Below are 12,376 nucleotides of genomic sequence, written 5' to 3'. Positions count from 1 at the left end.
AATTCTTCGGGGCGGGCTGCGAGCGCTAACTCTCCCCCATTGGCGCTGGCGCTGCCAGCGTTCACGCTTCAAAATGGCCGCCGAGACTTACAGAAGTCTCGGCAGACATTTTTAAAGCGCGAACGCCGGCAGCGCAGCGCCAGCGGGGGAATCAGCGCTGGCAGCGGGGCAGGCAGGCAGGCAAGACTGCCCCGAAGAATTAGCACACCACCGTCTCTGCGGCTGGGGAGGCTTAGCCTCCCCAAGCCTCCAATACCGGGCGCCTATGGGCAGCTCCTTGTGACTCTGGGCAAGTCACTTAACCCTCCATTGCCCCATGTAAGCCGCATTGAGCCTGCCATGAGTGGGAAAGCGCAGGGTACAAATGTAACAAAAATAAAATAAATGACTTAATGAAATGTTTCAATAAATGTACCTAATTTATTGGATACCACTACATTTTAATCACATATCACATCACTTTTCAATATTTTGTTGCATAAACTTTGCTATATCATCCATCTTTCTTTCTTTGGATTTATTTACCATCTTTTGAAAAAATTCACTCAAGACAGTGTATAGCAAGAATAATTTTGGATATAGGCAATAGACAATTTCAGCATGTCCTGCTACAGTCCAGTTTGTGTTTGCTCCATTAAAGACTTGGGAGGAGCCAAGCTTTCAACTATTTCCTGAAGTAGAGATAGTCTCGCATTGAGCAAACCTTTCAGGGAGTGTATTCTAGAATGGGGAGGCTACGCAAGAGAAGGCTTATTTGCAGGTGTTACATCATTTGATGCCCTTTGAGGGGTGTGTGGTTTGGGATAATCATAGGAAGCACTTTTGTAACTTCTCACATCATGAGAGAGAAAGTAAAACACGTAAACCATACATTACACAACATTAAAAAACAGCAGAACAAAATTCCCACAAAATTTCTAGAACAATTTGTGGAAAAGGGATAATGCAACTGCCATGCACAAAACTGTCCACATATCAGGAGATAAGAGACCTCAGGAATCGCAAAGAGGTTTTGTGGCTTAAAATAATTCAGTCACTGGTCCTGGAAAACCTTCGACCAGCCTTTGTAACTATTTAACTTCTTGCTGGTCTCATTGTTATTACACAAAAATATATTTTGTAACTTGTTGCTGGTCTCTTATTAAAAGTTTTTTTTTTTATGTTTTTTAAATTGTTAGTCATTGACCTTACTTGAGAATATCTTCTTACTCAAGCTAATTGCATGCCATGATCACTCTGAACACTTCCAAAGCAGCAGCAATGACACAATAGATAAACTGGTGACACTTAGCAGTAATAAGAATCCCAAGAGGCACCTGTTTCACCGAGGCTTCATCAGGGGAAAATGGCTGTCACTGTATCGCTGCTGATCATTTGCAGTATACAAATAATAACATTCAGGTAGAAGTACAAACCAATATCTACAAGCTCAAACTACAGACATCAAAGATATCCATCCCCCACTGCCCTCCCCCCGTGGCCTAGTCCCTCTAAAACTCCCTCCAATTGAATAAATCTTCCCCACATCTCCCAGTACTTCTGTTGTATAAGGCAGTTAGTCTATAATGATCACAAAGAGTGCATAACCTCTCTTTAACCATATTCAGTGTGAGCAGGTCCTGCGATTGACAGTGAGAAGCGATCACCAGCCTTGTGGCTGTCATGATCAGGAGCAGGTACCCACAGTTCCTTCCACCCTCTCATTCAGTAACGCAAACTTGAGTCAGGAGTCCATAAGTGTGTAATCCCTGAGTGGAAGAGTGGCCTAGTGGTTAGAGCACCGCTCTTGCAATCCAGAGGTGGCTGGTTCAAATCCCACTGCTGCTCCTTGTGATCTTGGGCAAGTCACTTAACCCTCCATTGCCTCAGGTACAAACTTAGAGTGTGAGCCCTCCTGGGACAGAGAAATATCCAGAGTACCTGAATGTAACTCACCTTGAGCTACTACTGAAAAAGGTGTGAGCAAAATATAAATAAATAAAATAAGTCTGTTATCTATAAGAGAACAGAGGGTACAAGATGGAGTATAAGGAATAATCAATGATGACAAATAATCAGGCTTATTACTATAAAATGTTTTGTGTGTAAGACTTAGAATTTTAAACTTGATTCTGGAATCTACTGGGAAACAATGTAACTGTTTGAGAAGAGGTGTAATGTGATTGTTATCACTTTGCCCTACAAAAGCCTAGCTGCAGTATTTTGAAGAATCTGCAAACATTTCAAATTAGTGTTGGTGATGCCTGAATAAGCAACATTACAATAATCGTAACGTGAGTTGTTGTAAGCATAAAGACTGAAGAGAATTAGCCCGTTAACTCACGACAGGATTGTGAAAAATTACAGAAGGACCTTACGAGACTGGAAGACTGGGCGGCTAGATGGCAGATGACGTTTAATGTGAACAAGTGCAAGGTGATGCATGTGGGAAAAAAGAACCCAAATTATAGCTATGTCATGCAAGGTTCCACATTAGGAGTTACAGACCAAGAAAGGGATCTGGGTGTCATCGTCGATAATACACTGAAACCTTCTGCTCAGTGTGCTGCTGCGGCTAGAAAAGCGAATAGAATGTTGGGTATTATTAGGAAAGGTATGGAAAACAGGTGTGAGGATGTTATAATGCCGTTATATCGCTCCATGGTGCGACCGCACCTTCAGTATTGTGTTCAATTCTGGTCGCTGCATCTCAAGAAAGATATAGTGGAATTGGAAAAGGTGCAGCGAAGGGCGACTAAAATGATAGCGGGGATTGGACGACTTCCCTATGAAGAAAGACTAAGGAGGCTAGGGCTTTTCAGCTTGGAGAAGAGACAGCTGAGGGGAGACATGATAGAGGTATATAAAATAATGAGAGGAGTGGAACAGGTGGATGTGAAGTGTCTGTTCACACTTTCCAAAAATACTAGGACTAGGGGGCATGCGATGAAACTACAGTGTAGTAAATTTAAAACAAATCGGAGAAAAGTTTTCTTCACCCAACGTGTAATTAAACTCTGGAATTTGTTGCCGGAGAACGTGGTGAAGGCGGTTAGCTTGGCAGAGTTTAAAAAGGGGTTAGACGGTTTCCTAAAGGACAAGTCCATAAACCACTACTTAATGGACTTGGGGAAAAATCCACAATTCCAGGAATAACGTATAGAATGTTTGTACGTTTGGGAAGCTTGCCAGGTGCCCTTGGCCTGGATTGGCCGCTGTCATGGACAGGATGCTGGGCTCGATGGACCCTTGGTCTTCTCCCAGTGTGGCATTACTTATGTACTTATGACAGAGTATGCTTTCACAGAGAGAGATCCCTCCATTCCTTGTCCAAAAATTCCCAAGCCTTTCGATAGCTACCTTCCACCCATTAGAAGAGTTAAGAATGCCATAGAGGAAGGATATGTATCCACTACCTACTGGTCTTCCCACCAAAGCTTCGAAGGCAGACTAAGTACCTGCGCCACCCACCACTAAATGCTGAATAAAATGTTTAACTTGGAAGGTGGAGGAACAAGTAATCCATCAGTAAAAAAAAAATAAAAATTTGAAGTATCTCATAGATCTCTATCTGTAACTTGATAAAGTAGAACAAAAGTGTTTAAGTTGATGGAATATGTCTGTATGAGTCAAATTCAGATTATCTGTAATGTTTCCTGAGTTTATTGTTCAGTTATCGAGGTAAATAAAGACTTCATTTAAACAAAAATGTTTAACTTGGAGACATGGGAAAATATCCCTAGTTTCCAAGAGATATCGCTCCTGCAACGATCCAAAGGGGAGAATATCACCCTCTTCAGTAAACTGACCAAAATATAAAAATACCTGGTGCTCCCATCTACTAAATGGGTTCCATGACCAGGAAAGCAATAGGGGGTGACAACAGACAACTCTGCCACATGCCCCAGTGTTGAACAAATGGTGAAGAACAACTTCAGTTGACCCTGACACAAGCTAGCGGATTCAGGATCCAATTAACAAAGCGGTCTCCTATACCTACTTTGCGGAGCATCCCTACCATAAACTTCCAGTCCACTTGATCAAAGGCTTTTTCAGCGTCTAAAGACACCACAATCATGGGTGTCAAGATACTTTTGTTCCCTCCAAATAATAAGGGCCCTGTGAATACCATCAGCAGCTTGCCTCCCCATAATAAATCCAACCTAATCAGAATGGATAAAAATAGTCATATATTTAACGAGTCTCTCCACTAAGATATGAGCCACAGTAACATAATCTTAGTAACATAGTAGATGATTTTTTTTTTTTTTTATTTGATACTTATATCCCACATTTTCCCACTCATGCAGGCACAATGTGGCTTACACAGTATTAAATAAGAGTACAAACTTAACAGCTTAGGCAAACATTAAGAAGTAAGTAGGAGGGAAGAAACTAACAAAGTGAACTAGGTAGGGTAAGGGACAAGGGATGCTTTAATCAACATGGTAACTTGAGGGATAAGTCTTAGCAAAGAGGAATGTCTTTAACAACTTCTTAAAAAGGGCATGGTCCACTTGAGTTTTAAGGTGACGAGGTAACGTGTTCCAGTATTTGGGACTCCAATAACGGAAAGACGAGGCGAAGATTTTCTTATACTTGACTCCCTTACAATTCGGAAAATGAAGGTGGAGATAGGACCGAGCAGCAGGGTTGGCATTTCTAGGCGGAAGGTCGATCAAGGGGAGCATGTATTCCGGGGCAGCCCCATAGATGATTTTATGTGTTAGGGAGCAGATCTTAAAAGCAATTCGCTCCTGTACTGGCAGCCAATGAAGTTTAAAACGCAGGGGGGTCGGCGTGTGCAAAACGCCTTTCATTTAGGATGAGCCTCGCCGCAGTGTTCTGAGCCGTTTGGAAAGTTTTCAATAAGGAGGCCTGGCAACCCACATAAATACCACTACAATAATCCAGGTGGGATAGGACAAGCCAATGGACAAGGGTACGAAACAAGTCTCTGGGAAGGAGGTATCTGATGCGCCGAAGCCTCCACATGGCCTGGAACATTTTTTTGGAGACCAAGTGTACATGATCAACCAGCTGGAGATGTGAATCCAGATGCACTCCTAAAAGTCTCAGGCTGTTGGCAATCGGGAGGGCAGAACCCTGAACTGGAAGCATTGTGTCAGTTACATGAGCGTACGTGGACGAGAGGATGAGACAATGAGTTTTTTCCCTGTTTAGCCTGAAGCGAAACACCCTGGCCCATTGTTCTAAAGTGGAGAAACCGGCATCTATGAGGTTGGCAACTTCTGATACTGTGGATTGAAAAGGGATATAGACTGTAATATCATCCGCATAGATGAAAGGATTGAGGTCCAGATTTGCAAGTGCTGTGGCTAAAGGCATCATCATTATATTGAATAGGGTAGGTGAGAGGGGAGAGCCCTGAGGGACCCCACAGGAAGCATTCCACGGTTCAGAAGCAGATAAAGACCTGTACAGTCCATCCAGTCTGCCTAACAAAGATAAATCAAGATCAGATAATACATATGAAGTATCACATCATACCTTATATAATGAGTTTGTCCTTGCCTTTTTCAGGGCATAGACCGTAGAAGTCTGCCCAGCATGGTCCTTGTTCTAAAAATTCAGAAATTGTCATTGAAGCCCCTGAAAAGCTCCACTCCAATCCATCCAAATCTGTTCAGCCATGATCAGGGCACAGACTGTAGAAGTCTGCCCACCACTGGCGTTGCTTCCCAATTACCAGTGTTGCCACCTAATCTCCATTAAGCTTCTTTGGATCCATTCCTTCTAAACAGGATTCCATTGTGTTTATCTCATGCATTTTTTAATTCCATTACCATTTTCATCTCCACCATCTCCTGTGGGAGGGCATTCCAGGTTCTACTATCCTCTCCTGCTGAGTCATCTCCCCTTCAACCTCAATTCATGTCCTCTAGTTCTACCACCTTCCTGTTTCTGGAAAAGGTTTGTTCAAATACTTGAACATCTGTATCATATCACCCCTGTTTCTCCTTTCCTCCAGGGTATACCTGTTCAGGTCATCAAGTCTTTCCTTGTATGCAAACCCATACTATTTTCTTTGAACTGCTTCAAGCATTTTTACATCCTTAGCAAGATACAACCTGTAAAACTGAACACAATACTCTTAAGTGGGGGCCTCACCAAAGACTTTTACAGGGGCATCAATAGCTCCTTTTTTCTTCTGGTTATACCAAGATTAAAACAAAAGACCAGGGCTTGTAGTGACAGTAGGAGGGACAGACAGTGGGGCAGGTTGATAGATGTAGGGATGGGGTTAGCTAAACAGGAGAGGATTAAGTGGTAATCTTCAAACTAGAGGGAGGGAGAGAGAGCAGGCTTCCAAAGAGAAGAGGGATGTGGGGGACCTGGAGAGAACAGCTACAGTTCTATCTTCCCTTGTTTTGTCTCCTGTCTAGCTCAGAGGAGCCAAAGCAGAAGTTGATGATGAAAGTTTCTCAGCCGCTGGTGCAGGCCCTGGAGAAGCTGAAACTAAACTCAGAAAAGAAGTCCACTGAACAAGGTAAAGTCACATATAGAAATGGAAATGTGTTAGGGGTTAATATATAGCTATAGCTTGGTGATTGGGCCCTGAGGCTACTGGGAGTTCTGGAGTACTAGAGGCCTTGCTCAATATGTATAACTCTATTAACCCTTTGCAGGTTTATATCTACAATCTTCTTTAACATACCAAGCAGCCTCCAGTTAGAACCCTTTGCCCCTTTCTCTTAGGCAAATAGGAGTGTCACGATTGTGACTTTTTCTTGGTTTGTGCTCCTCTCGTCCTCTGGTGGCCAGAACCGGTGGCTGCCATAGACTTTCCAGACTCTCTTTTCAGTCTGGTCCAGATATTTCAGCCTTCCAGTCTTGCTTGGAACTTAGGTAGCTAGCCTCACCCTCAGCTGCCTTGAGATTGCTGCAGCTGAGCTTAGCTGCTAATGGGCTTATTAGCCACCTGGAAACTTTCTAGTTTGCCTTTGCAGATGCCAAAGGTCGTGATCTGTGTTTGTGCTGTTGGGGTTATTATAAGAAGTATTACTACTACTACTATTTAGCATTTCTATAGCGCTACAAGGCGTACGCAGCGCTGCACAAACATAGAAGAAAGACAGTCCCTGCTCAAAGTACATAATGTTATCAGAGGTAACTAGTTTGGGAGTCAGATTGGGTTGTGGTTTCTTGATGGAAAAGCAAATTAATCAGGTTCTGAGTAGCTCCTAGGTCAGATTACAGTTCTTGTCACCTGCAGCCTTTTATGGATTCAGCTGTGATACAGTGCTCTGGTGCAAGCCTTGGTTCTTGTGCTGTTGATTATTGTGCTCTGGTGCAAGCCTAGGTTCTTGTGCTGTTGATTATTGTGCTCTGGTGGAAGCCTTGGTTCTTGTGCTGTTGATTATTGTGCTCTGGTGCAAGCCTTGGTTCTTGTGCTGTTGATTATTGTGCTCTGGTGCAAGCCTTGGTTCTTGTGCTGTTGATTATTGTGCTCTGATGCAAGCCTTGGTTCTTGTGTTGTTGATTATTGTAATGCCTTATATGCTGGAGCACATTGGAGATTGGTGAAGAAGCTGCAGATTTTTCAAAATGTGGCAGCCCAAATGGTATTGAGGTATTTGAAGAGGCTGTTTGGATGCTATGAGAACTACATTGATTGCCAGTTTGGGAAAGGGCAAAGCTTAAGTTGCTAACCCTGATGTTTCATCTATTGAAGGGGGCAGGGCCTGCTTCCTTAGAGAATCAGCTTGCATGGTACTGCGCAGGCAGGCATCCCAAGCCACTGATCCTGGAGAGGGTAAGAGAGTACTCAAATAACTCAAGCATGAAATTGCTGATCTGCTGTTAGTAATATGTAACCTGTAGTTAAAATCGTCCATAGTACCTGAAGGTTGGAGGGTGGCCAATGTGATGCCGATTTTTAAAAAAAGGTTCTAAGGGTGGTCCAGGAAATTATAGACCGGTAAGCCTGACGTCGATGTCAGGCAAAATAGTGGAAATTATTATAAAGAATAAAATTATAGAATACTTAGACAAAAATGGTTTAATGGTTGTTACATGGACAATTCAACTGAACCCTTTGAGAGTAAAAAAATGATATAACAAATGATTCTACATGAGCAAGAAGTGGTTACGATAATAGACCAGAAATTTTGAATAATAAAATAAATATTATTATAGATGATTAATGTCGAGATTATTGTGTTTCCCAGAGTTCCGGGTATGACTCCTAAAGTTTTCCTCAGAAATATTTCCTCAAATTATGACTTTAAAAGGAGTGAAGCCTGTGAAAACTGGGATTACTTTAATCAGTGAGATTTGAATTAGAGGCTTAAGTATATGTATTGTTAAATAACTTCTGGTTTTTAAAAGAGAAAGAATGTAATCAGATGTATTATTTCTAACTAATATTGGACAATAAGTATGTTTTCAATTAATTGATTTGACTATACACCGTATTGGCCTTGAAGAAGCCAACCAGATGATCAATGTGGAATAATGAATTAGACGAGTAATATCTGGGGATAATTAGGTTAATACCACATTTTTTTCTGTTTACTGTTTAATTGATCTCCTTGTCTTGTTTCACTCTCCCTATTTAGTGGTCTAAGGAAGAGAATAGAATTACCTGACTGAAATAATTCCTATATATTACTTTCTCTGTATTTCCAGCAAGTTGTTTTATCGCTTGTAAACATTTAAATGGTTATAAATACAAAATTTAAAAAAAATGGTTTAATGGGACAGTTTCATCATGGGTTCAGCCAAGGGAGGTCTCATCTCACCAATTTGCTTGATTTCTTTGAAGGCGTGAATAAACATGTGGATAAAGGTGAGCTGGTTGATGTAGTATATCTAGATTTTCAGAAAGTTTTTGATAAAGCTCCTCATGAGAGACTCCTGAGAAAATTGTCATGGGATAGAAGGCAAGGTTCTGGTGTGGATTAGGAATTGGTTATTGGACAGAAAACAGAGGGTAGGGTTAAATGGTCATTTCTCTCAGTGAAGTAGGGTGAATGAGTGAGGTGATTAAATTTGCAGATGATACAAAACTATTCAAGGCTGTTAAAACATATGCAGACTGTGAAATATTGTAGGAACACCTTAGGAAATTGGAATGCTGGGCAACCAAATGGCAGATGAAATGTAATGTGGACAAATGCAAGGTGACGCACATTGAAAAGAATAATCCGAATCATAGTTACCTGAATTAAGGATCCACCTTGGGGGTCAGCACTCAAGAAAAAGATCTAGATGTTATTATAGATAATGTGCTGAAATCTGCTCAGCGTGTGCTGGTGGCCAAAAAAGCAAATAGGATGCCAAGAATTATTAGGAAAGGGATGGTGAATAAGACCAAAAATACTATAATGCCTCTGTATTGCTACATGGTATGACCACACCTTGAGAATTGCGTTCAGTTCTGGTCGTCGTATCTCAAAAAAGATATAGCAAAATTAGAAAAGGTTCAAAGAAGAGCAACCAAAATGATAAAGGGGATGGAACTCCTCTCATATGAGGAAAGGTTAAACAGGTTAGGGCTATCCAGCTTGGAAAAGAGATGGATGAGAGAAGATATGATAGAGGTCTACAAAATCCTGAGTGGTATACAACAAGTAGAAGTAAGTCGATTTTTTTATTAATTCCAAAAGTACAGAGACTAGATGACACTCAAGAAAGTTAAATGGAAATACTTTTAAAACAAATAGGAGGAAATATTTGTTCACTCAACGAATAATTAAGCTCTGGAACTCTTTGCCAGAGGATGTGGTAACAGCTGTTAGCGTATCAGGGTTTAAAAAAGGTCTGGACAAATTCCTGGAGGAAAAGTCCATAGTCTGCTATTGAGGCAGACCAGTGGCGTAGCCAGACCTGACATTTTGGGTGGGCACTATGTATATAAGTGAGAGTAGCATTTCTTGAGATACTCCTAAATAATGCCTTAAAGTGCACTTGATGAATGATTTCTAATAAACAGTCTGCCCAACAGCTGTCCACTAGCAATATAAACCACATACATACTCAAAGCCTATGTAGCAAACTTTAACACCACCAATTTTGAACACACAAATACTAATAACAGTACCTTTAAAAAGGCAGCAGTGAATATACACAACAGCAATATGTGTCTCACTGGAAAAGTCAGACTACTCAGACTAAGATAGATCCAACACAAACCACATGCCAGAAGAATCACTTTGGTCACATGTAGAACACAGACCAACCCTCATCAATTGCCCAGCATCAGCTCTGTCCTTCCCTACCCCTCCATTCCTCCCTGTAGCCCAACATCAGTCCTACCCTTCCCTTCCCTACTCACCTCATCCATCCCTATAACCTGGCATTAGTCCTACCCTTCCTTTCCTACCCCCCATCCATCCATCCCCGTAGCCTGGCATCAGCCCTTCCTTTCTTTACACTACCCCCCCCATCTATCCCTATAACCTGGCATCAGCCCTCCCCTTCCCCACACCCATCCTGTACCTAGGCATCAGCCCCACCCTACCCCCACCCCTCCCTGTAGCCTAGTGTTAGCCCTGTCCTACCCCCTACTCATCCCACCATAGTCTGGCATGTCTGAAGCACACCACTGCAGAGCCCACTCCCACCCAGAAACCTACCTACATTAAATATAAAACTTTTTTTTTAATTATTTTAAGCTGGGCACAGCAGAGACCTTCCCCACCCAAAAACTCGCCAACGTAAAAAGATATACAACTTTTTTTTTATTATTATTTTAACCTGGGCATTGAGCCCACTCCCACCCAGAAACCCACCAACATTAAAATTAATTGTTGATGGGTTTATGGGTGGGGATGGATTCTACACTGCCTAGGGGAAAAACTGCGTATTTAATGATTCAATATACCTTTATTCCCCTAGGCTGTGAAGAGCCCACCCCACCCAGAAGCCCACCACCAGCGAACAATCACTGTACATGTTAAAAAGTGTTTATTTTACCTGGGCAGCTGAGCTTCTGACCAAATTTATATGCATGTGGTGGCAGGTGCAGACTCCGAGAGCTTTGCAGACTCCATATTCTGACTCCTGTTCCTGTTTGGGGCCATGGGTGAGTGCTGACTCTGGGGGTCTCACTCCCAACTGAAGGCTGACCCAGGCAGCAAGGGCCCAATATCGTCTTTTCCCTTCAAGAAGCAGAACGTCGAGAGAGCTCATCTCAGCCACAACGCACTGTCTGGTTTAAGTGGCACCTCATGAACTAAAGTGGCGGTGAATGCGCATAGGTGCCGTTTTTTCAACAAATCTATTTGGGGGAGCGACCGCTCCCCCTGCGCCCCCCCCCCTTAGCTACTTTAGAAATGGTAATTCCCCTCTCTTTTACTGCTAGAGTATTACAGAGGAGGAACAGGTTGGTGGAATGGGAATCCTCAGCCCTTTCATTTTAGCTGGTAGTGGGACGAGATCCGAAGAAGATTCTCACTGTAAGGCCGAAAGAGGTTAGGGATTCTACCCCAAGTGTGTGTGTGTGTGTGTGTGGTGTGGGGGGGATGTTAATCTTAAATTCTGCCTTGCTGAAGGTGTTGGGGGTCCCACGAGAAGGGTTTTCAGTTTCTGATCTGCAGCAGTACTAAGAGACCACAGTTTGCTACAAGTTTTGAGGTGGGTAGTAAGATTACTTGGATCCGTAGCCATGCACTCACCTCCTTCCTGTAGGGCTCGGAGCCCCCCCCCCCCCAGCAAAGGCTCACTTGCAATAAGAGAAACAAAAGTCGGCGCACCAGCCACATCCTGATCACTTTCTCTCGCTGTTCCTCAGGTCCAGCCTGCCGAGCAGCTGACTCAGGAAAGTTTTAAAGGGGCAGAAGCAAAGGGAGGGGGAGTTGAGGACCCTTAAGGAGTGTAATTGTTAGTGACTTTTGTTATGTGAGTTTGCATTTAAATTGGGGAATAAAAGAGCAGAAGCCAGCTGAGCCAGGGCAGAACTGAAAGGCTCAGGCAGTGCAGCACTCTCACTGCAGCCTAACTGGCACCTAGAAGACCAGCACCGGATTGGAGGAGCAGGACAAATTGGGTGGGCTTGAGCTGTGATTGGGTGGGCCTGGGCCCATCCAGGCCCACCCGTAGCTATGCCCCTGAGGGCAAACATGGGAGGCAACTGCTTGCCCTGGGATTTGTAGTATGGAGTGTTGCCACAATTTGGGTTTTTGCCAGGTACTTGTGACCTGTCTTGGCCACTGTTTGGAAAACAGGATAATGGGCTAGATAGACCATTGGTCTGACCCAGTATTGCTACTCTTACGTTCTTACGTATGGCTCGAGCATGATTTAGGATTGCAACCTCTTACTATCAGGAACTAGAAGTGAACAACAATGAATGACTGTTTCCATTAGTGTGTTTTGGTTGCTCTTCCACGCTATCTGGATTGGCCACTATTGGAGATGGGACTGTCTTTCT

At 42.9% G+C, this 12,376-nt stretch overlaps 1 protein-coding gene across 1 annotated transcript in view; it reads left to right on the top strand.

Moving 5' to 3' along the window:
• ITGB1BP2 (integrin subunit beta 1 binding protein 2) overlaps positions 1–12,376 on the top strand; it is a 70,778-nt gene that overhangs the window by 43,037 nt on the left and 15,365 nt on the right. Inside the window, 1 exon segment of the mRNA XM_030210620.1 lies at positions 6,387–6,490. Coding sequence (XP_030066480.1) covers positions 6,387–6,490 — 104 coding nt within the window.

This window comes from Microcaecilia unicolor, chromosome 7 (assembly GCF_901765095.1).
Source record: "Microcaecilia unicolor chromosome 7, aMicUni1.1, whole genome shotgun sequence".
NCBI lineage: Eukaryota > Metazoa > Chordata > Amphibia > Gymnophiona > Siphonopidae > Microcaecilia > Microcaecilia unicolor.
The sequence above is the reverse complement of the archived record's forward strand: the minus strand, read 5'-3'. Positions and strand labels throughout refer to the sequence as shown.